The sequence below is a fragment of the Oncorhynchus mykiss genome, chromosome 1, assembly GCF_057628025.1.
Source record: "Oncorhynchus mykiss isolate SJ-2025 chromosome 1, ASM5762802v1, whole genome shotgun sequence".
Classification (NCBI taxonomy): domain Eukaryota; kingdom Metazoa; phylum Chordata; class Actinopteri; order Salmoniformes; family Salmonidae; genus Oncorhynchus; species Oncorhynchus mykiss.
In genome coordinates, this window is record NC_143022.1 from 15728235 (window position 1) to 15754046 (window position 25812).

The 25812-nt window shown below is 43.3% G+C and overlaps 1 protein-coding gene across 1 annotated transcript; it reads left to right on the forward strand.

Moving 5' to 3' along the window:
* On the forward strand, positions 1-25573 carry LOC110486340 (protein FAM163A). Its single transcript, XM_021557898.3, has 3 exons — positions 1-608; positions 23190-23304; positions 23420-25573. The coding sequence occupies exons 2-3, from the start codon at positions 23212-23214 to the stop codon at positions 23813-23815; spliced, it is 489 nt and encodes a 162-aa protein (XP_021413573.1). The 5' UTR covers positions 1-608; positions 23190-23211; the 3' UTR covers positions 23816-25573.
* The last annotated feature ends 239 nt before the right edge of the window (positions 25574-25812 follow it).

Genomic DNA, 25812 nt, shown 5'->3' on the forward strand with positions numbered 1-25812 from the left:
GAGTCCTCTGTTATTTACACCTCTAGCTAGGTTCGTTGAAGTGGCCTTGCGCATGCAATCTCTCTCCCCAACCTAGCCATTCACTCATCCACTCTTAACTTGTTGGATTGGATATCTGCATTTCCACCTTCTGGATTACTGAGTTTCTTTGCGCAGAGAATATAAAAGGATTCCACGAATTAAAATAGCTTTAAGGGCGTAACATTGTTAGTTCCATCATTCTTTCCAAACAATAATTTGATGCGTATCGATTATTTGCTTTTCACAAGTTCGCGTGTGAGTATTTCTTCCATATATTTTTCGTGAGTAAACTAAATTATCACAACGATACCAATTTTTCACCGGATGATAATCGTTATTCCTATTCTCTGACCTCTATTGAACATAGCCTACTATCCATCACCAAGACTGTTGCGTTCTTCCAGAGACAACACACGGTGCAGGCTACTCATCGGATGACAGTCCACTGCAATCCGTAGCCTATCAAGTGCCTTCTTTTATTTTCGGCAATGCAATAACGTTTTGCCGTGCCTTTAACCGTGGTAAAACTCAAGAGCAATAACGCAAGTTGAGGAAACGAACAATGTAACACCCACAGTGTCCGACAGGTAAGTATAACCTTCGTTTTGTGGTGTGGGCTCAATTATCGGACGACGGGAAATAGCCTACAACATTTTGAGATATTCTATTCGTTCTGGAAAACCTTAAACATTCACATACTTGGTCAAATAAATCCAGACGTTCCATTCAGTTATGAACGTTTTGTTTATGGACAGATCTGTGGTAGCGTTTGTTTATTGTCTCCAGAATATAATAAAAATGATTCATGCGGTGATGTGAAATTTGACTTTATAGTGTGCCACCTGGCAGGATCAAACATTATAGGCTAATGTGGCTCTCTTGAGTCTATTTGAACGTGAAATGTGCCTGTTATGGGTATCAGTAGTGGTCGATGAACCCGAGACGATTAAAACCCACTAATTGTAGAATGTAGCTGAGAACAATATGAAACTCAAGGTATAGGCTACCATTTCACCCTATACCTCACATTCGATTTAAGTATTACTGTGAACTATGTTATGCTTAAATAACAGCTCTGACATGTATTCTCCCCCCCAAAAAAAATCCAAAACATTGATTTGTACTTTGGGGACACAGTGCTGCTTGCATGACTGTCATATTGAAGAGGATATCAGTTACACAGACACACAGACACACACAGACACACACAGACAGACACACACACACACACACACACACACACACACACACACACACACACACACACACACACACACACACACACACACACACACACACACACACACACACACACCCACCCACCCACACACACACACACACACAGTCAAAATGAAGTGGTTATGCTGCAGGTCTGGATGTTGAGCCCACTCACTGATAAATGAACACAGAGAGGGGAAAAAGACAACTCAATAAGAAAGGATTGTTAAGGTTGCCTGTCCTCTCTCTGACTCTATCACGCCATCTCCCCCTTATTCTTTCACCTTCAGCAGAGGCAATGCTGCAATGGACTGATTTCCCATGGGACTCTGCAGTGTTGTCCATATGTGGCTAACAGGATATGAGATCAGAAGATCACAGCTACAACATAGAGAGGATATGCCATGTCATACTGTAGGCTACTTACAGTGCAATCCCATTGGCTTCTGTTGATGGAGCTGATAGCTCATGTCTTGAGTGAGAGTTTATTTTCATTTTTTAACCATCTTTTACGGCACAATGCATCACTGAGCTTTTTCACTAGGTACCAACCAGTGTTTAGAAGTGCAGTCAATAACTTGATGATACAGTATTTATCCATGTAGAAACTCATTAGAAGTGTGGTGAGGCAGTGAGTAATAACATCTTAAGTTATTGTACTAAAATAAACCCCTGCACTACTCCTCTCTCCACCTTCTTTACATAAGCATTCCTGGTTCTAAAAGTTCCATATCTCTCATGTCAAAGTCTCTCTGGCATTTTAACTTCTGAGATCTAAGTGATGATTTAAAATGCTTATTCAACTGGTTGTTTGGATCCTGGATGCTGATTGGATGAGCAGCGTTTCCAAGCCGTGCTGTATTGGCGGTCAAAGGCACACCTATGCCTGCTAACAGTTCCATCTGAAAATGATTACTGTGCCTCCATAAGAATATCATGTTCATGTAGCTTTCCGAATCGTCTCCTGCAGCAGGGGTTAATGTACGCCTCGCTGTCTGCCTGTCCGACCTCGGAAACAATCTTTCACTTTTGAATTTCAAGCTTTTTAGCACACACAGGAGAAACGTCCTCTATCGTGTCGGACCGAACAACACCATTTACCCATGACTGTATTCACGATACAGCACTTCCTCTTGTGCCTTTTTGCTTACATACAGCACTTTAAGTGAGGTGAGAGTGCAGTCGGGTTAAAACGTCTCATTTACCAGAGGAGGATAGTCAAAGATCTCAGGAGAGAAGACTTCATTGACCACTAAAGCAGCTACTGTAGCTAGCTGATCTAATAGCACTGATATACATCCCCTTCATACATGAAACCAAACGGTAGAACATACTCTATTAGTTGCTCCTCTGGTTTGTAAATGTAATGAACTATTTTAAGCTATATTTTCCCCAAGAAAAGTTACAGAATATATACTTGATGATATCCCCTTCTGGATTGGTATCTGGTATCTCCCATAACTCGCCCTAGAGAAGGAAGCACTCTCTCAACCTTTCCTTTTGGTCAAGTTTTCCAACCACCTCCTGACGTTGCCATAGATGCATTCCCTTGGAGAACAGGCAGAGATGAATGCTTTTCCAGGGAGATTGAATACCTTGCCAAAACTACTCTGTGATTAAAAAATATATTATTGCTAGATTGATATTTAAAATATTGAAAAGCCAAGATTTTATAGTTGCAGGATCCTGGTGTTTCCAAGTGCAAAGTTAGAGATGGATCTATCAAAAGATTAATGTAATTATCTAACAATGAGTGAGAGACCTTGTGGGCTGAGTAGGAGCATTCAAAACCCAAAGACCATGATGAAACCACAGGGTTTCTTCATCAGTTGTAATGTAATTGGACAAAGAGTAACAATCCACTGTGTTAGCTGGACGGCTGCTTGGCCAGAGGTGAACGAAAATAGACTATTATTGGAGATCAGTTCTGCTCTGTCTATCCAAACATACAAACATTGACACAACAGGCAAAGCGCACTTAAGATTTGCACCCGTCTCTATAAGATTTAAAACATATAGAATATTTAACGATCAATCAAACATGGATGTTGTAGTTCTTCCGCATTCGGGGTAAGAATGTAGATTTTATCCGTGTGAAACGACTGTGGGTTCTTCTCTTTCTGTTTGCACAGCAGCTTTTGGGGTTGGTGAAAGCACCATGCTGCTCTGCCGAGTGCTCAGGGCCATCTGCAGTACGAGTACAGCAGCAGAGCATTGAAACACTGCCAAGGTGAATGAAGACTGTCAGGCCAGAGTTGGAGGCAGAGCTGGGGGCAGATCCCTGGCACAGCACCTCACCAGGACCTACCTCGCTCTTGGAACACTACTACTGTACTTAGGAATTGTTCATTTATCTAGGGTGACTCATCAGCTACACTCTCTGGTGTTGCTGTTTTTACTCCAGAACAAGGAACCCTTCTCAGAAACACAGTTCAGTTGTTCTAAGCTGATGTCAAACGTGCAGCCCTCTGCTTTCCTCAGCACCCAGGTAGGTGCTTGGCTGTACATTGGCAGGAGAAGAGTTGGGATGAGTTACCCCAGTGTTGTTAAAAGTGATTTGAGAAAGCCTCGTAAAGAGCTGTGTCAATGCAATCCCCCGAATGATCCATCTGTATCAACTGTCCAGGCATTTAGTATGGTTGTAATGGATTAACTTTTAGTTAACATTTACAGTGCCTTGCGAAAGTATTCAGCCCCCTTGAACTTTGCGACCTTTTGCCACATTTCAGGCTTCAAACATAAAGATATAAAACTGTATTTTTTTTGTGAAGAATCAACAACAAGTGGGACACAATCATGAAGTGGAACGACATTTATTGGATATTTCAAACTTTTTTAACAAATCAAAAACTGAAAAATTGGGCGTGCAAAATTATTCAGCCCCCTTAAGTTAATACTTTGTAGCGCCACCTTTTGCTGCGATTACAGCTGTAAGTCGCTTGGGGTATGTCTCTATCAGTTTTGCACATCGAGAGACTGACATTTTTTCCCATTCCTCCTTGCAAAACAGCTCGAGCTCAGTGAGGTTGGATGGAGAGCATTTGTGAACAGCAGTTTTCAGTTCTTTCCACAGATTCTCGATTGGATTCAGGTCTGGACTTTGACTTGGCCATTCTAACACCTGGATATGTTTATTTTTGAACCATTCCATTGTAGATTTTGCTTTATGTTTTGGATCATTGTCTTGTTGGAAGACAAATCTCCGTCCCAGTCTCAGGTCTTTTGCAGACTCCATCAGGTTTTCTTCCAGAATGGTCCTGTATTTGGCTCCATCCATCTTCCCATCAATTTTAACCATCTTCCCTGTCCCTGCTGAAGAAAAGCAGGCCCAAACCATGATGCTGCCACCACCATGTTTGACAGTGGGGATGGTGTGTTCAGGGTGATGAGCTGTGTTGCTTTTACGCCAAACATAACGTTTTGCATTGTTGCCAAAAAGTTCAATTTTGGTTTCATCTGACCAGAGCACCTTCTTCTACATGTTTGGTGTGTCTGCCAGGTGGCTTGTGGCAAACTTTAAACAACACTTTTTATGGATATCTTTAAGAAATGGCTTTCTTCTTGCCACTCTTCCATAAAGGCCAGATTTGTGCAATATACGACTGATTGTTGTCCTATGGACAGAGTCTCCCACCTCAGCTGTAGATCTCTGCAGTTCATCCAGAGTGATCATGGGCATCTTGGCTGCATCTCTGATCAGTCTTCTCCTTGTATGAGCTGAAAGTTTAGAGGGACGGCCAGGTCTTGGTAGATTTGCAGTGGTCTGATACTCCTTCCATTTCAATATTATCGCTTGCACAGTGCTCCTTGGGATGTTTAAAGCTTGGGAAATCTTTTTGTATCCAAATCCGGCTTTAAACTTCTTCACAACAGTATCTCGGACCTGCCTGGTGTGTTCCTTGTTCTTCATGATGCTCTCTGCGCTTTTAACGGACCTCTGAGACTATCACAGTGCAGGTGCATTTATACGGAGACTTGATTACACACAGGTGGATTGTATTTATCATCATTAGTCATTTAGGTCAACATTGGATCATTCAGAGATCCTCACTGAACTTCTGGAGAGAGTTTGCTGCACTGAAAGTAAAGGGGCTGAATAATTTTGCACACCCAATTTTTCAGTTTTTGATTTGTTAAAAAAGTTTGAAATATCCAATAAATGTCGTTCCACTTCATGATTGTGTCCCACTTGTTGTTGATTCTTCACAAAAAAATACAGTTTTATGTCTTTATGTTTGAAGCCTGAAATGTGGCAAAAGGTCGCAAAGTTCAAGGGGGCCGAATACTTTCGCAAGGCACTGTATTTTAACAGGGAGTCATACTGAGACCAAGGTCTCTTTCACAGATGAGCCCTATACACATATACACTATACACATCAATATACACTATACACATCAATATACACGATACACATCAGTATACATCTCAATACACGAAAAGCATAACAGTCATAGAAATCAAACACATTCTTCAGTAAAAAGGTACTAAACCATCCTTTTGAATTGCCCTACTGCAGGGCTTCCCGCACTCGGTCCTGGCCCCAAATTCATGATGAATAACATCTGTTCATTTTAGCAAAACCTGCAACATGCTAGCTAAGTCGTAGTTCACTCGTACTGCCGTTTACACAGTCAAGCTTCAAGTGCATGCCGATGTAGCTAGGCGCTGATTTAGCTAAATAAAGTACTTTGTGTGGAGAACGTTTCTGCCAGCCAGGGTGTGCCCTATAAGCATTCCCATCTCATGGAGGCTCTTTGAGTTAAATCCTCAAACCAGTTCTCCTCTGGGGGCTCTTTGAGTTAAACCTGCAGTCCAGTTCTCCTCTGGGGGCTCTGTGAGTTAAACCTGCAGACCAGTTCTCCTCTGGGGGCTCTGTGAGTTGAGTTAAACCCGCAGACCAGTTCTCCTCCGGGGGATCTGTGAGTTGAGTTAAACCCTCAAACCAGTTCTCCTCTGGGGGATATGTGAGTTAAACCCACAGACCAGTTCTCCTCTGGGGGCTCTGTGAGTTGAGTTAAACCCTCAAATCAAACCAGTTCTCCTCTGGGGGTTCTGCGAGTTAAACCCGCAGACCAGTTCTCCTCTGGGGGCTCTGTGAGTTGAGTTAAACCCTCAAACCAGTTCTCCTCTGGGGTCTCTGTGAGTTAAACATGCAGACCAGTTCTCCTCTGGGGGCTCTGTGAGTTGAGTTAAACCTGCAGACCAGTTCCCCTCTGGGGGCTCTGTGAGTTAAACCTGCAGACCAGTTCTCCTCTGGGGGCTCTGTGAGTTGAGTTAAACCCGCAGACCAGTTCTCCTCCGGGGGATCTGTGAGTTGAGTTAAACCCTCAAACCAGTTCTCCTCTGGGGGATATGTGAGTTAAACCCACAGACCAGTTCTCCTCTGGGGGCTCTGTGAGTTGAGTTAAACCCTCAAATCAAACCAGTTCTCCTCTGGGGGTTCTGCGAGTTAAACCCGCAGACCAGTTCTCCTCTGGGGGCTCTGTGAGTTGAGTTAAACCCTCAAACCAGTTCTCCTCTGGGGTCTCTGTGAGTTAAACATGCAGACCAGTTCTCCTCTGGGGGCTCTGTGAGTTGAGTTAAACCCGCAGACCAGTTCTCCTCTGGGTGCTCTGTGAGTTGAGTTAAACCCGCAGACCAGCTCTCCTCTGGGGGCTCTGTGAGTTGAGTTAAACCCGCTGACCAGTTCTCCTCTGGGGGCTCTGTGAGTTGAGTTAAACCCTCAAATCAAACCAGTTCTCCTCTGGGGGTTCTGCGAGTTAAACCCGCAGACCAGTTCTCCTCTGGGGGCTCTGTGAGTTGAGTTAAACCCTCAAACCAGCTCTCCTCTGGGGGCTCTGTGAGTTGAGTTAAACCCGCTGACCAGTTCTCCTCTGGGGGCTCTGTGAGTTGAGTTAAACCCTCAAATCAAACCAGTTCTCCTCTGGGGGTTCTGCGAGTTAAACCCGCAGACCAGTTCTCCTCTGGGGGCTCTGTGAGTTGAGTTAAACCCTCAAACCAGTTCTCCTCTGGGGGCTCTGTGAGTTAAACCCGCAGACCAGTTCTCCTCTGGGGGCTCTGTGAGTTGAGTTAAACCCTCAAACCAGTTCTCCTCTGGGGGCTCTGTGAGTTAAACCCGCAGACCAGTTCTCCTCTGGGGGCTCTGTGAGTTGAGTTAAACCCTCAAACCAGTTCTCCTCTGGGGGCTATGTGAGTTAAACCCGCAGACCAGTTCTCCTCTGGGGGCTCTGTGAGTTGAGTTAAACCCGCAGACCAGTTCTCCTCTGGGGGCTCTGTGAGTTGAGTTAAACCCTCAAACCAGTTCTCCTCTGGGGGCTCTGTGAGTTGAGTTAAACCCTCAAACCAGTTCTCCTCTGGGGGCTCTGTGAGTTAAACCTGCAGGGTCTTGAAGAGAATCTTAAAGAGATAAAGTCTTGATGAGAGTGTTGAAGCGTTAGAGTCTTGAAGAGTGTGTTGAAGTGGAAGTCTTGAAGAGTGTGTTGAAGAGGTAGTCTTGAAGAGAGTGTTGAAGAGGTAGAGTCTTGAAGAGAGTGTTGAAGAGGTAGTCTTGAAGAGAGTGTTGAAGTGGTAGAGTCTTGAAGAGAGTGTTGAAGAGGTAGTCTTGAAGAGAGTGTTGAAGTGGTAGAGTCTTGAAGAGAGTGTTGAAGAGGTAGAGTCTAGAAGATAGTGTTGAAGCGGTAGTCTTGAAGAGAGTGTTGAAGAGGTAGAGTCTAGAAGAGAGTGTTGAAGCGGTAGTCTTGAAGAGAGTGTTGAAGAGGTGGAGTCTTGAAGAGTGTGTTGAAGAGGTAGAGTCTTGAAGAGAGTGTTAAAGAGGTAGTCTTGAAGAGAGTGTTGAAGAGGTAGAGTCTTGAAGAGGAAGTATTGAAGAGAGTGTTGAAGTGGAAGTCTTGAAGAGTGTGTTGAAGAGGTAGAGTCTTGAAGAGAGTGTTGAAGAGGAAGTCTTGAATAGAGTGTTGAAGTGGAAGTCTTGAAGAGTGTGTTGAAGAGGTAGAGTCTTTAAGAGTGTGTTGAAGTGGTTGAGTCTTTAAGAGTGTGTTGAAGAGGTAGCGTCTTGAAGAGAGTGTTGAAGAGGTAGTCTTGAAGAGAGTGTTGAAGCGGTAGAATCTTGAAGAGAGTATTGAGAGTCTTGGAGAGAGTGTTGAAGAGGTAGAGTCTAGAAGAGAGTGTTGAAGAGGTGGAGTCTTGGAGAGTGTTGAAGAGGAAGTCTTGAAGAGAGTGTTGACGAGGTAGAGTCTTGAAGAGTGTGTTGAAGAGGAAGTCTTGAAGAGTGTGTTGAAGAGGTAGAGTCTTGAAGAGAGTGTTGAAGAGGAAGTCTTGAAGGGTGTTGAAGAGGTAGAGTCTTGAAGAGAGTGTTGAAGTGGTAGAGTCTTGAAGAGAGTGTTGAAGTGGTAGAGTTCTGAAGAGAGTGTTGAAGAGGTAGAGTCTTGAAGAGAGTGTTGAAGAGGTAGAGTCTTGAAGAGAGTGTTGAAGAGGTAGAGTCTTGAAGAGAGTGTTGAAGAGGTAGCGTCTTGAAGAGATTGTTGAAGAGGTAGAGTCTTGAAGAGGTGGTGAGTAGTGTGTGTGAGGATGTGGAGCTAAACAGAACAGATTGTATAGACCAAAACATGCTGAGTTTGTCAGTTTTCCTTCTATCTGCAATCGATTGAATCCAAGCCAGAATCTGTGAAGAGCTGAACAGTGGAGAGCTGAGCAGAGCAGTAGTGAACAGAGTTGGAACAGATGTAACCAGAAATCTATACAGATTATGGGGGGGACAAAGAGTATAACTCAGGAGGAGCAGACTAGCATACAGCAGGGGTCGAGATTAGAGTCCAACTAGTAGAGTAGAGAATAGCTTTGCAGTGAGGTGTAGAGTGCCCTGTCGGCACATAGAACCTCAGCAGGAGATGGAAATGGTCAGGGAGCGGGATGGAGATGGAGACGGACGCTCTCTCTTTCTCCACACACACTGAGGAACCCTGGGATGGTAGAGGACCATCTATAATACATCTCAGTAATCTATAAAGGAAAGTCATCATTGATCCAATGCTTTTATCAAGGGTGGAGGGAAAATAATGAATTCCATGCTGCACCTAAATGACAAGGAGAAAATCAAGTAATGGCTATCCATAACTGTCTGTCCTTTGCCCCTCTACCTTTCTTTGTGGATAGCTGTCCATAACTGTCTGTCCTTTGCCCCTCTACCTTTCTTTGTGGATAGCTGTCCATAACTGTCTGTCCTTTGCCCCTCTACCTTTCTTTGTGGATAGCTGTCCATAACTGTCTGTCCTTTGCCCCTCTACCTTTCTTTGTGGATAGCTGTCCATCACCAAATGTTGCTTGGCTCTGTTAATGTATCAGATGGGTCCTGTCTTTTAGCAGAAATAACCAGAAACAACCTATTCAGCTTCCAGGGTTTGCTGCCTGTCTACTGGTGGGAAAATTGCATCCCTGGTTTACTGTAGATGGCTTCCCTTCAGGCAAATACATATTTCATTGAGTTGTCAACAAACATTAAACCAAACCTCATCTGGGTTAAAATGAGAAAGATGACGATTTTGTTCAAAAATTAAGTTATAATAACAAGGAAACAATGTTCTTCTGCAAGGTAGGCCCATTATAAGACAACATAACATATGAGTCTGCTCTTCCACATGCAATAGAATCAACCCTTCTTAATTAGGTCTGAGGCTCTCTCCCTCTCTGTTCTCTATCCAGCCAAACATACTGTAACACAAAGAAGTTAGAGCCTACTGTAGCTCTGGATAACAGAATGACACAAATTACATTAACTCTGTGACCATGAATCCCATTTGGGTTGTGCTTTTTGTGCAAGATAGCAAGCCCAGGCATCCCATACAGCGACAAGGCTTCTACAATATAATGTGTTCCCTGATAGCAAGCCCAGGCACCCCATACAGCGGCAAGACTTGGAGGCTTCCACAATATAATATGCTCCCTGATAGCAAGCCCAGGCATCCCATACAGCGACAAGGCTTCTACAATATAATGTGTTCCCTGATAGCAAGCCCAGGCATCTCATACAGAGGCAAGGCTTTACGACTTCCACAATATAATGTGCTCCCTGTGCCCACTTTGAGATTTAGGGGGATGCCACATGGGTAAGTGGATTTTAGTTTAGCTCTGAAAAATGAAGCTGTTCGTAACATGCTCTAGTCAGCTGTTTGAAGTAAGGTCAAGGTCAAGGTCTATAGGAAGATGTGATCTCTGTTGATTAGAATGGATTTGTAATTAAGACATTATAACCCAGAGATGGAGGCCAAGGTTTCTTTGATTGTGTCATCCCACTAATGGTTGAACATGGATTGAAGAATAGTATGCAGAGAATGAAGTGGGTGCACGGTTATTACAGCTCTGAAGATATTACGTTATTTCTCGAGGCTCTACGTTTCACTCAGCTGCTTTGGATTGGATGACTGGTACATTCTTAGAAGAAAGGATTACAAAAGGGTTCAGTGGCCGTCCCCATTGGAGAACCCTTTTAGGTTCCAGGTAGAACTCCCTTTGGTTCCATGTAGGTTCTAGAGAGAGCGAGAGAGACAGACAGACTGGCTGTGTGTGTGTGTGTGTGTGTGTGTGTGTGTGTGTGTGTGTGTGTGTGTGTGTGTGTGTGTGTGTGTGTGTGTGTGTGTGTGTGTGTGTGTGTGTGTGTGTGTGTGTGTGTGTGTGTGTGTGTGTGTGTGTGTGTGAGCGAGAGAGGGAGAGAAAGAGAGAGAGAGAAAGAGCACTACATCATAATTGAGTATCAGCTCATAGATGCCCTTCTCCCTAGAGGCCTGAAGGAAGGTAGGGCTCCAATCACTGGTATGGCAGTCAGGCACATGTAATTCCTAGGAGATGAATGCTGTACCCTCATTGCCACTCTGTCACCGCATACCATACTGATGACATAGTGGCGGACATATTACAGCACAGATGTGCTCAGTGGTTGTGGTTTAGCTACACTGTTCTTACCGGGGGTATCATTTGAATTGCCATGCATTTGGACAATAAAGTATTGTACGTATCGCATAGATGGCTAGAGAAAACACTGGTTGGCAAGGGCAGTTTAGTTTAGGACTGTCTCGATCAATCATCTGTAAAAAATGCCCAAGGTTCTCTTCTTCTCATACTCTCATGTAGAGAATGGTAGCATGCCTTATGGATATATGGCTATGTGCTCAAGCAGCAGAGGCAGAGAGGGGTAGTTCCTGCCGCAGAATGACCAAATCACCCTCTAGTGGCCTCATGGGTGGAATGTTATTAACATTCTTCATGATTGTATAATAAATAAACATTATTTTTTTAAACACTCAGAAAATCTGGTGTTTCTATTTTGTTATATTTCAGTGATGTACACTGAACAAAAATAGAAACGCAACATGTGAGGTGTTGGTCACATGTTTCATGAGCTGAAATAAAAGATCCCATAAATTTTCCACACGCACAAAAAGCTTATTTCTCTCAAATGTTGTGCACATATTTAGTTACACCCCTGTTAGTGAGCATTTCTCCTTGACCAAGATAATCCATCCACCTGACGGGTGTGGCATGTCAAGAAGCTGATTAAACAGCATGATCATTACACAGGTGCACCTTGTGCTGGGGACAGTAAAAGGCCACTCTAAAATGTGAAGTTTTGTTACACAATACAATGCCACAGATGTCTCAAGTTTTGAGGGAGCGTGCAATTGGCATGCTGACTGCAGGAATGTCCACCAGAGCTGTTGCCAGAGAATTGAATGTTCATTTCTTTACCATAAGCTGCCTCCAACGTTGTTTTAGAGAATTTGGCAGTATGTCCAACTGGCCGGCCTCACAACCACAGACCACGTGTGTGGTGTTGTGTGGGCAAGAGGTTTGCGGATGTGAACGTTGTGAACAGAGTGTCTCATGGTGGTGGTGGGGCTATGGTATTGGCAGACCTAAGCTATGGACAACAAACACAATTTCATTTTATAGATGGCAATTTGAATGCACAGAGATACCGTGACGAGATCCTGAGGCTCATTGTCGTGCTATTCATCCACCGCCACCACCTCATGTTTCAGCATGATAACATGATCCATGTTGCAAGGATCTGTATACAATTCCTGGAATCTGAAAATGTCCCAGTTCTTCCATGGTCTGCATACTCACCAGACATGTCACCCATTGAGCATGTTTGGGATGCTCTGGATTGAAGTGTACGACAGCGTGTTCCAGTTCCCCGACAATATCCAGCAACTTTGCACAGCCATTGAAGAGAAGTGGGACAACATTCCACAGACCACAATCAACAGCCTGATCAACTCTATACGAAGGAGGTCTGTCGCACTGCATGATGCAAATGGTGGTCACACCAGATACATGCTCCTTCCTTTTTTTAAATGTGTGACCAACAGATAAATATCTGTATTCCCAGTCATGTGAAATCCATAGATTAGGGCCTAATGAATTTGACTCTTTTATATCAACTGTAACTCAGTAAAATCTTTGAAATTGTTGCACGTTGCGTTTATATTTTTCTTTCAGTGTATATAAAGTGTAATATTGGGATGCAAACTCAAAATGGAATACATTTCAACTCTATATCTGACATGGCACCATGTGTGTGAGGTGCATACTGTTGTCTCAAAGTAGATGTGTTTAAGACTACCAAGAACAACTCTGTGTGACCCTGAAGTAGCCCACTGAGATGAAAGGTTATCCGCAGGGTAAAGTTAGAACTTTGACCCCTACTCATCAAAACTTTCTGAAAACATCCTACCTCTACTTTTAGGCCACAGTGTCAATGACTAAACCATTGGTAGGAGCCTGCTTGGTGAAGTGATACACCTCTAGCTCGCAATGGTTAAAAATACACTCCTATTGCAAGCTGTTGGCTTTGAAACACTCTTAATATGTGATAATGTATGCCAAGACGGCCACGTTGAATTCTCCCTTCAGAAGACGTGAGGCTGTGTGAGGGGCTTCTGAGGACATCCTAGTGAAAAAGGATTTAGTCTGTGCCGGTACCCAATGTATCCAACACATGGGCTCTGCATATGGTAATGTGATTGCATGTGTAATGTGTTGATGTCAATGACTGTTTGGGGATAATGTTCAGTGACACTGTAACATCGCTAGGCCTATGTGGATGTGATGTCATGTGTGAATGTGATCTGGAAGTGGTGCTTGGAATACATATCACTGTCTTGTGACAGGTTTGTGTGTTATGAATGTGATTTGCATTTATAAAATATAGCGCCTTTCACTAGGTCTTCAAGAGCTCTTATCGTTTTATAGGGGAAACTCACTCCATCCACCATCAATGTGTAGGCCTAATACTTTGGCATGAATTACTGAATGTAAAAAGATGGCTTACTGTGCATCCAAAATGGCACCCTATTCCCTACATAGAGCACTATATAGGAAATAGGGTACAATTGTAACCGTCAGTGTCTTATCCAATTAAATTATTCCCTCTCTCTCCTCACTCTCTTCTCTCTCTCTAATCCTTTAATTAATTAACAATGGCATAAAATAAACTGGATCAACTGAAGTGGATAGTTGGCTTGGGAGAGGACAGTTAGTCTCTCTATTAGTCTGTACTGCAGATGGTCTCTATTAGTCTGTACTGCAGATGTTCTATATTAGTCTGTACTGCAGATGGTCTCTATTAGTCTGTACTGCAGATGTTCTCTATTAGTCTGTACTGCAGATGTTCTATATTAGTCTGTACTGCAGATGGTCTCTATTAGTCTGTACTGCAGATGTTCTCTATTAGTCTGTACTGCAGATGTTCTCTATTAGTCTACTACAGATAGTCTATATTAGTCTCTACTGCAGATGGCCTTTATTAGTCTACTGCAGATGGTCTTTATTAGTCTCTACTGCAGATGGTCTCTATTAGTCTACTGCAGATGGTCACTATTAGTCTACTGCAGATGGTCTCTATTAGTCTACTGCATATGGTCTCTATTAGTCTACTGCAGATGGTCTCTATTAATCTACTGCAGATTGTCTCTATCAGTCTACTGCAGATGGTCTCCATTAGTCTACTGCAGATGGTCTCTATTAATCTACTACAGATGGTCACTATTAGTCTCTACTGCAAATGGTCTCTATTAGTCTACTGCAGATTGTCTCTATTAGTTGACTGCAGATGGTCTCCATTAGTCTACTGCATATGGTCGCTATTAGTCTACTGCAGATGGTCTCTATTAGTCTCTACTGCAGTTCTATTGCTGTTAGCTTTAATCATAGAATTACATATATACCTTATTTATGTGATCTTTGTTGTGTCAACAGTCTAAAGCACTGGGTGTCATGTGAAAGACAGTGAAGAACTGGAGGAAAAAGGAGACAGCAAGGGAGTGAGATGGGCTGGATGAAGAAACAACAGGTTAATGGGATGAGAGATGGAGTGAGATGGGCAGGATGGGATGAGAGATGGAGTGAGATGGGCTGGATGGGATGAGAGATGGAGTGAGATGGGCTGGATGGGATGAGAGATGGAGTGAGATGGGCTGGATGAAGAAACAACAGGTTAATGGGATGAGAGATGGAGTGAGATGGGCTGGATGGGATGAGAGATGGAGTGAGATGGGCTGGATGGGATGAGAGATGGAGTGAGATGGGCTGGATGGGATGAGAGATGGAGTGAGATGGGCTGGATGAAGAAACAACAGGTTAATGGGATGAGAGATGGAGTGAGATGGGCTGGATGAAGAAACAACAGGTTAATGGGATGAGAGATGGAGTGAGATGGGCTGGATGAAGAAACAACAGGTTCATGGGATGGGAGAGGGAGTGAGATGGGCTGGATGAAGAAACAACAGGTTAATGGGATGAGATATGGAGTGAGATGGGCTGGATGAAGAAACAACAGGTTAATGGGATGGGAGATGGAGTGAGATGGGCTGGATGAAGAAACAACAGGTTAATGGGATGAGAGATGGAGTGAAATGGGCGGGAGGATGGAGATGGAGGTGAAGAGGTTGATGAGACGCTAGATTAGAGGAGTGTGTGTGTGTGTGAACCTGTGTGCAGGAGCATGTGCAAGTGAATAATGTGTGTGTGTGTGTGTGTGTGTGTGTGTGTGTGTGTGTGTGTGTGTGTGTGTGTGTGTGTGTGTGTATGAAAGGCTGTTTTAGGAAGCTAGGCTTGGTCAGGGTCGAGGAAACATCTTCCCAGTGTCATGGCAACAGAAATGTGTGCGCGTCAGCTCATCGATCGGCACTCTTATAATGGTGATAGAGGGAGAATGATGAAGGGCTGTGTTGACAGGGACCAACCTACAGTCACACACACACACACACACACACACACACACACACACATACACACACACACACACACACACACACACACACTGTCTTGTACAGCAAGCCTTGTGGGGACACACAATTCAGTCCCATTCAAAATTCCCTAACCCCTAACCCTAACCGGTACTCTTACCCTAACCCTAACCTTAAACCTAACCCTAACCTTAAAATAACCCTAGCTCCTAACCCTAACCTTAAAACTAACCCTAGCTCCTAATCCTAACCCTAAACCTAATTCTAACCCTCACACTAATTCTAACCTTCACCCTAAACCCCCTAGAAATAGCATTTGACCTTGTGGTGACCAACAAAATGTCCCCAGTTGGTCAAATTTTTGTTTGTTTACTTCTGGTCCCCACACACTGCATCTCTCCAGGCCCAAATTTCAGAGCCCTTTTCATCTTAGATTGTTGACATAAAATGGCATGAGCATTCTTCGTTCTTACGTAATTCTGCAAATCTGAGGACATTTGGAACTGCTTACGTAAAGTCCTTACAATGGGCCCTTCCAGAAAAGTGTCCCTAAATGTACTTGGTCCATTGACAGAGACAGTGCGACTTGGTGCGGCAGCCTGTTTGTGTGTTGCAGTCTTATCAGTGTTTGGGCTCTTCAGGCTGTGTAAGGGGATTGAAGGCTGCGACGGGCCATGGTATTGTTTCTCTAATCTGGGCCCAGTGGTGGTGTGTGTGAGTGGCTCATCCAGCACTCTCTCCCTCCCTCTTTCTGTATTCTGTGTGTGTTTGTGAGAGAGCGAGAGAGAGAGAGAAATTCAGACAATGTGTGTGTGTGTGTGTGTGTGTGTGTGTGTGTGTGTGTGTGTGTGTGTGTGTGTGTGTGTGTGTGTGTGTGTGTGTGTGTGTGTGTCTGTGTGTGTGTGTCTCTGTGTGTCTCTGTGTGTGTGTGTGTGTGTGTGTGCGTTCACATGTGTAGAATCTCTAACAGGAGCCCATGTCCCATGACATACATGGTGAAATAGCCAGGATTAGCTCTCTACAAATATTGAAATGACATAACAAATGGAAGGGATTGTTCCATACTGATGGAATGGTTCCATACTGATGGGATGGTTCCATACTGATGGAATGGTTCCATACTGATGGGATGGTTCCATATTGATGGGATGGTTCCATACTGATGGGATGGTTGCATACTGATGGGATGGTTCCATACTGATGGAATGGTTCCATACTGATGGGATGGTTCCATACTGGTGGGATGGTTCCATACTGATGGAATGGTTCCATACTGGTGGGATGGTTCCATACTGATGGGATGGTTCCATACTGATGGAATGGTTCCATACTGATGGGATGGTAAATTACTTAGTGCTGGGAGATGGTCTGGTGTGTTCTGTGTGTGTCCCCATACCTGTCTCCTTCAATCACATATATTGCGGTTGTGTAGCAATAACCTTGGCCCGTATTCATAAAGAGTCTCAGAGTAGAAGTGCTAATCTAGGAACAGGTCGATCCTGTCTATTCATTATAATCTAAAAAGCAAAACTGATTCTAGATAAGCACTACTACAGGCTCTGGTGTTACAGTCAAAAAACTATGTTTCAATAGTACTTAGATGAGGAAATTAGATTATCACTACACTCTTAGAAAAAAGGTTTCTGTACCCTTAGGAGAACCATTTTTGGTTTCATGTAGAACCCTTTGTAGTTCCAGGTAGAACTATTTTGGGTTCTATGTAGAGCTCTCTGTAGAAAGGGTTCTACTTGGAACCAAAAAGGGTTCTACTTGGAACCAAAAAGGGTTCTACCTGGAACCCAAAAGTTTTTTTCTATGGGGACAGCCACAGCCACAGAACCAGCACTTTTTTTTCTAAGTGTGTACCACTGATTTCAACGGAACTTACAAAGTAATATGACAGCATGCATGAAAGCTAACTTAAAGCAGAGTGAATATCTTGATTTAATCAAGTTATTAAGTGGAGGAGGCCTTTTGAAAAGATTGCCAATATAAATGTTTACCTCAATTGGCCAACTATTAGACAGGCATAGTTGTGCACCAAAAAAATATGTTACATCACCGTCTGAGCAAGTCATTGCCCACAGCTGGAAATATGCAGGTGGACAAAAACAGACATGACTGGTCACTTCCTGTTCGTGCTTCTGACAGGAAGTGGTGGTGCCCAGTGGAGCCTAAGACCCCTGCTGTGGCGGCGCAGCGTCCACCTGCTGCCGTCTGATTATATCTCATTAGACTGACTCCACTAATCCAATCTGCCCTGTTGCTCAAACTAAATTCTGTCTGGCTGACTGGGGGCCCACACTTCCTCTATCAGCGCACATTTCACACACACACACACACACACACACACACACACACACACACACACACACACACACACACACACACACACACACACACTCACCACATATGCTGCTGCTACTGTCTATTATCTGTCCTGTTGTCTGGTCACTTTATGTACATAGCTACCTAAATTACCTCGCACATCGACTCGGTACTGGCACTCCCTGTATACAGTGCATTCGGAAAGTATTCAGACCCCTTGATTTTTTCCACATTTTGCTACATTACAGCCTAATTCTAATATTGATGAAATGTTATGTTTATGTTTACCCCATAATGAGAAAGCAATTATTTACATAAGTATTCAGACCCTTTGCTATGAGACTCAAAATTGAGGTCAGTGTCACACCCTGACCATAGAGAGCTTTTTATTCTCTATGTTGGTTAGGTCGGGGTGTGACTAAGCTGAGTCATCTAGGTGATTTCTATTTCTATGTTGGCCTGGTATGGTTCCCAATCAGAGGCAGCTGTTTATCGTTGTCTCTGATTGGGGATAATATTTAGGCAGCCATTTCCCCTTTGTGTTTTGTGGGATCTTGAATTTGTATAGTTGCCTGTTAGCACTATAGCAGCTTCACGTTTTCGTTTTGTGCATTTATTGTTTTCTTTGAGTTTCGCTTCATAATAAAGAGGATGGAACCATATCACGCTGCATCTTGGTCCTCTCATTATGACGAGCGTGACAGTCAGGTGCATCCTGTTTCTATTGATCATCCTTGACATGTTTCATCAACTTGATTGGAGTCCACCTGTGGTAAATTCAATTGATTTGTCATGATTTGGAAAGGCACACACCTGAGCTAAGACCAAGTCATGAGGTCAAAGGAATTATCGGTAGAGCTCCGAAACAGGATTGTGTCGAGGCACAGATCTGGGGAAGGGTACCAAAAAATGTCTGCTGCATTGAAGGTCCCCAAGAACACAGTGGCCTCCATCATTCTTAAATGGAAGAAGTTTGGAGCCACCAAGACTCTTCCTAGAGCTGAGCAATCATAGGAGAAGGGTCTTGGTCAGGGAGGTGACCAAGAACCCGATGGTCACTCTGACAGAACTCCAGAGTTCCTCTGTGGAGATGGGAGAACCTTCCAGAAAGACAACAACCTCTGCAGCACTCCACCAATCAGGCCTTTATGGTAGGAAGCCACTCCTTAGTAAAAGGCATACGACAGCCCACTTGGAGTTTGCCAAAAGGCAACTAAAGACTCGTAGACCATGAGAAACAAGAATCGCTAGTCTGACGAATCCAAGATATAACTCTTTGGCCTGAATGCCAACCGTCACGTCTGGAGGAAACCTATCACCATGCCTACGGTTAAACATGGTGGTGGCAGCATCATGCTGTGGGGATGTTTTTCAGCTGCAAGGGACTGGAGACTAGTCAGGATCGAGGCAAAGATGAACGGAGCAAAGTACAGAGAGAGCTTTGGTGAAAATCTGCTCCAGAGCGCTCAGGACCTCAGACTGGGGCGATGGTTCACCTTCCAACAAGACAACAAAGTACACAGCCAAGACAACACAGGAGTGGCTTCGGGACAAGTCTCTGAATGTCCTTAAGTGGCCCAGCCAGAGCCCGGATTTGAACCCGATCGAACATCTCTGGAGAGACCTGAAAATTGCTTTGCAGCAACGCTCCCCATCCAACCTGACAGAGCTTGAGAGGGTCTCCAGAGAAGAATGGGAGAAACTCGCCAAATACAGGTGTGCCAAGCTTGTAGTGTCATACCATCAGAAGACTCAATGCTGTCATCGCTGGCAAAGGTGCTTCAACAAAGTACTGAGTAAAGTGTCTGAACACTGTATCGCCATGTTATTTTTTACTTGTTATTGTTATTCGTTAGTTACTGTGTATTTATTCCACCATGTATTTACTCCACTGTGTATTTACTCACCATGTATTTACTCCACTGTGTATTTACTCACCATGTATTTACTCCACTGTGTATTTACTCCACCATGTATTTACTCCACTGTGTATTTACTCCACTGTGTATTTACTCCGCTGTGTATTTACTCCACTGTGTATTTACTCACCATGTATTTACTCCACTGTGTATTTACTCACCATGTATTTATTCCACCGTGTATTTACTCCACTGTGTATTTACTCACCATGTATTTACTCCACTGTGTATTTACTCACCATGTATTTATTCCACCGTGTATTTATTCCACCGTGTATTTACTCCACTGTGTATTTACTCCACCATGTATTTACTCCACTGTGTATATATTCCACCATGTATTTACTCCACTGTGTATTTATTCCACCATGTATTTACTCCACTGTGTATTTACTCCACCGTGTATTTACTCCACCATGTATTTATTCTACCGTGTATTTACTCCACTGTGTATTTACTCCACCATGTATTGATTCTACCGTGTATTTACTCCACCATGTATTTATTCCACTGTGTATTTACTCCACCATGTATTTACTCCACTGTGTATTTACTCCACTGTGTATTTATTCCACCATGTATTTACTCCACTGTTTATTTATTCCACCATGTATTTACTCCACTGTGTATTTACTCCACCATGTATTTATTCCACTGTGTATTTACTCCACTGTGTATTTACTCCACCATGTATTTATTCTACCGTGTATTTACTCCACTGTGTATTTACTCCACCATGTATTTATTCCACTGTGTATTTACTCCACTGTGTATTTACTCCACTGTTTATTTACTCCCCTATGTATTTATTCCACTATGTATTTACTCCACTGTGTATTTACTCCACTGTGTATTTATTCCACTATGTATTTATTCCACTGTGTATTTACTCCACTATGTATTTATTCCACTGTGTATTTACTCCACCATGTATTTATTCCACTGTGTATTTACTCCTCATGTCACTATTTATATTTGTTGGAAAATGACCCGTAAATAAGCATTTCACTGTTAGTCTACAGCTGTTGTCTACAAAGCATGTGACAAATAAAATTGGATTTGATTTGGTTTAGTTAAATTGTTTTTGTGTGTGTCGTGTGTCTGTGTGTCTTGGTCTTTGACTGACTATGTGTCTGCATGCCTGGCTGAGCACTTGGTTTTGAGTGTGTGTCAGCTTGCAGTGTGTCAGTCAGAGTGTGTGTCAACTTGCAGTGTGTCAGTCAGAGTGTGTGCCAGTTTGCAGTGTGATCTATGTTAGCCCCTGTGGCAAACAGTAAATATACGACTATGGTGTGTGTGTCTGTGTGTGAATGTGTGTGTATCTGTCAACAATGGACAGCCAAGATGGTGTGTACCCATGTTTAAATGCACAGTATTTCAGCCTATACCTAACTATACACTAGAATTGGCATCTGCCTGTCTGTCTGTCAGTATGACCGAAGCGTTCAATCTGACATCACCTGGATAGGCTGATCCCTAGATTTCTAGGCATATCTCAGCTCATCCCTATGATTAAAAGTCAGTGCTGTGAAACACACCACTGATAGCAGAGAGACTGACGACTCAAATATATGAATAGCTCCCTTAGTAAATCCCTTAATAACTAATAACTATTTGATGAAGGGGTTCTTGTTCACTGCCATATTGTGATAGAAATAGAATGTATTGTTTGGACTTGGTGTAGCCCAGGTTACAGTATAGTGGTGGATAAATAATGACAGTATATGGCACAGCTACAGTGAGAGCTCATCATTTGAATGGTAATTGGCTGAAATTGTCCAGATAATTCCAGTCTGGATACATCTAAGGAACCTACGGTAGAGCAATGTACTTGGTCTGAATCATCTTCAGGGTACACCTGCATGCACTTCCACTTTCAAAGAGTGTAGTGACGTCTGTACAACGTCATCCTGGATGTGAACTATTGTTTTTGTTTTTCGGACATGAATAGCACACTGATGTCTTTTTCCCTCTCTGACCAGTTTGTAAATTTGCAGCCCCATCTTGTGGCAAGGATTTGTACTTCAAGATAACTTATTTTTTATTATTATTATTATATATATATATATATATATATTATTTTATTTTCTTCAAGATAACTTATAAGGAAGTGTAGCCAGGAAACAGTAACATGGAGATGTAAATAAAAAAAGATAGTTTTTTCCTAGCCATCGTACTTCTACATCTTTTCCTAGCCATAGTACTTCTACATCAACATTGCTTGCTGTTTGGAGTTTTAGGCTGGGTTTCTGTACAGCACTTTGTGACATCTGCTGATGTAAGAAGGGCTTTATAAATAAATGTGATTGATTGATGATATGAAATGATATTGGATTCTTTATTTCTTGTTGTGTTAAACAGGGCTTAGTTTGGTTTGGTCTCGAGACGACGACGCTGTGTATCTGTCCATCTGTCCATCATCATCTCCTCCCACCCTGCGGTTTCCTCTCCCGCCCTGGGGTTTCCTCTCCCGCCCTGGGGTTTCCTCTCCCTCCCTGGGATTTCCTCTCCCACCCTGGGATTTCCTCTCCCTCCCTGGGGTTTCCTCTCCCTCCCTGGGATTTCCTCTCCCGCCCTGGGGTTTCCTCTCCCGCCCTGGGGTTTCCTCTCCCGCCCTGGGGTTTCCTCTCCCGCCCTGGGGTTTCCTCTCCCGCCCTGGGGTTTCCTCTCCCGCCCTGGGGTTTCCTCTCCCGCCCTGGGGTTTCCTCTCACTCCCTGGGGTTTCCTCTCCCGCCCTGGGGTTTCCTCTGCCGCCCTGGGGTTTCCTCTCCCGCCCTGGGGTTTCCTCTCCCGCCCTGCAGTTTCCTCTCCCGCCCTGGGGTTTCCTCTCCCACCCTCAGAACAATCTTCTGATGTGAGTACAGTACACAGGGGCCGATCTGTCATCGAGTCTTAACCCCCCCCCCCATTCTCTTATCAAATGAGATGTCATTGAGAATGCCAATGTCCTGGTCCAATAAAAACCAAACAAGTAATGAAATTAAATAGTAGTAAGAGAGGAGAACACCTCCACTGTTACAGAAGGCTACTGTACATTACAAGCAGGCATGTTGCAGTATACTAATCATTGACATTGTCTGAGATCATTGTACTGCCCATGATCTTCTCTCTTACAGGTTTTATTGCACACTTTGCTGAACGTGAGTTCCACTTTCTTCCCAAGAACAGGGTTTTTCAATCCTGGTCCTGGCAACACAAATTAGTTTTTGCCCTAGCATTCACACACCTGATTCAAATTAAAGGCTTGATGAGGAGATGATTAGATGATTCATGTTTTATGGTATTCAGTTCGTCTGGGTCATGTTCTGAATGAAATAGGAAGGTACTATCTGAACATTAGAACACACATTCTCATTTTCCGTTGCAAAACATTTTGCTACATTGTGTCCTACTGAATACGACCCAGATTTCTGTTTGTCCAGTGGCCATCTGTGATGATTGTGCCACTTCTTGTGCCTTCAGAGTTTGATGGAGAGCTGGTCGGATGACAGCTGGAACTGTTGTCATAACCGGAGGAATTCTCGCCACGGTGATACTCTTGTGTATCATAGCAGTGCTCTGTTACTGTAGACTCCAGGTAGGTGTGTGTGAGAGAGATATTAAGCCTCAGAATCACTACAGTCTCTGTTCACTTATTTACTGTCACAACATTCCGCTCTCCGTCTCCCTCCCTCTTCCCCTTTGCCTTTCAGTATTACTGCTGTAAGAAGAATGGGTCAGAAGGGGACACCAGCTCCGTCACGCAGCCCCACTTTGCCTGCAACGCATGCAGTGCTCCCGGGGTGGACGGGACGGCCGTCACTCCCCTCTCCCTCTCCCCGGAACTCCCTGCCTCTCACGCCACGGGCCCCCCACGTAACTACTGCCCCACCTGTTCGCCCTACGAATCACCCTTCTATATCCGAACCACCGACGAGATGCACAATGGCGGCGAGCGCATCACCTACATGCCCACGCACTATGAGAACCCAGCCCTGGCTCTCGCCCTGCCCTCCCTGCATGGCTCCCTGCTGAGCACCAGCCAGCATCGCAGCAACCCAGCACCGGACTTCTACACCAACACTCGCGCTATAAGTACAGACGTGTGACCCACTTCCGATGTCCTGTTGGCTCATTTGGTTGGAGCGTGGTGTTTTCTACTGCAGGGTTGTGAGCTCAATCCCTGCATAGGTCATGCACTGTACACAGAATATTTGTTCATTATTGCTTTGGATAAAAGAGACTGTTTTTATGAGGGTAATCTCTGGTAGCCACTGTGTCTCTCTGCTGACAACTAAAGAGAAGAGGATGAAAAAGGAGCATTGAGAGACAACATGAAGCGTTGACCCTTTGACCTGGTCATGCACTTCCTTGTTCTTTCTCCCTACACTGTGTCAGCTAGCTTCCAGCTGGATTTGAGCACACTCAAACAGTATTGTTTTTTAAACAGAGGTAGCTATCATGTTTGTTGCTGTTTAATTAAAACCTAGACTCCTGTAATACAGAGGCAGGGAGCATCCCTTAGTGTTCAATAGACCAAGACCTATACGCTGTCTGGCGAGGTAGTGTGTGGGATTCTAATCTTCACTGTTCGAGGGCTATCTATATTGTGGTTTTACCTGGACCTACTCTTGTCATTTCCCTGTATCTGCCAAAAGAGATTCTGAACTACAAATAAAAGCAAACTGCATTTTCAAGTGAAGGTATTCAGAAGAAAATGAACGTAGCAAAAATAGTGAAGAGACCCTAACTCCTTCAGAGCTTTCTCTATGCAAGTTCTATGCACGCAAAACCTGAATTGGTTGGAGAGAAAAGTATAACGATGCAGCTGTCCAGCTTGTATGTTTTTTTCCCCCTCCAAATGTTTGTCATATGTAAGTGGAACTATTGAAAGACTGTTGTCTATTGTTTTATGTTATTGAAAGAGGTATGTAGCCTACCATGGCTACTTTTGAGACAATGGAATTTGATCACATAATATAATAACTAGAATATTACAGTTTAAAGATAGTTTTCACGTCAGGACAGGGGCATTTTGTAAGTGGGTGAGGCAGTATTGCAGTTAGTGATGATTTGTCTGTCTCTGCACCTGTGTCATTAAGTGGACTACCAGTCTTTGTGCAGAACACTGAAGCTACAGTACAGTTCAAATTGTATTTCTCTTCATTGACAATGATGCAAAAAGTTGAAAATGTATATATTACCAAATGCATTGAAAGCATTTCTATTTGTTTGTCTCTTTGATTAACTGGCTGATGACTTTTTGGATTCGGTCAGGATGCATTTTGAATTGGGGTGTGTAAGTCTGGTATGATGTAGATGTAGTTTGTGCCATTTGGTGTCCGCACTCTTCTGATCATCTAATTGTTGATTCTATGAACTGTACACATCCATGTATTTACACATTTGAGTGTTTATTTCAATTTATGAAGAACTTGAAATACAATATTTATGTAATTGGTAACTAAATACATAATTATTAACCTTGTTATATGGCACTCATTTTTAACCAATTATTAGACAACATTGCTTGCCATGTATGATATTATTTTGCCCTGATGTCTTTTTATGTTTTAGTGTGAAACAGCAAAAAAATGACAGACATGTATGATAGGGGCGATACTAATTTTACTATAGGTTTCTAAAAGCACCCCCATCAGCTACTTCTGTATAGAGCTGAAAAGCCCTATCATACCTGTGACAACAGCAATGCTCATATGGATACAACGATACCAACATAAACATACATGTGTCTATTAAGTCCTTACACTTTTGATTAGATGTTACAGGTTTTTTTCCACCAGTGCAAGTCTTGTACTTGTATTTTTGTCCAACATTAAATAAAGGAATGCATATATTGGAAAAAATTCTGTAAGATGTAGATTGAAGAAGGAAGCTGTTATAAAATGATTGTCCATTGAAAAAGCAGTCGTGTGTTAGGGCGTTGTTTCTAGTGTTTATTTGCTCTTTAAAAAGGGGTGAAAAATGTGTGTCTGTTCAAAAGCTGTGTGTGTGTGTGTGTGTGTGTGTGTGTCTGTGTGTGTGTGTGTGTCTGTTCAATCCGAACAAAGACAAAACATTTAAATTGAGAATATCTACCGAATGA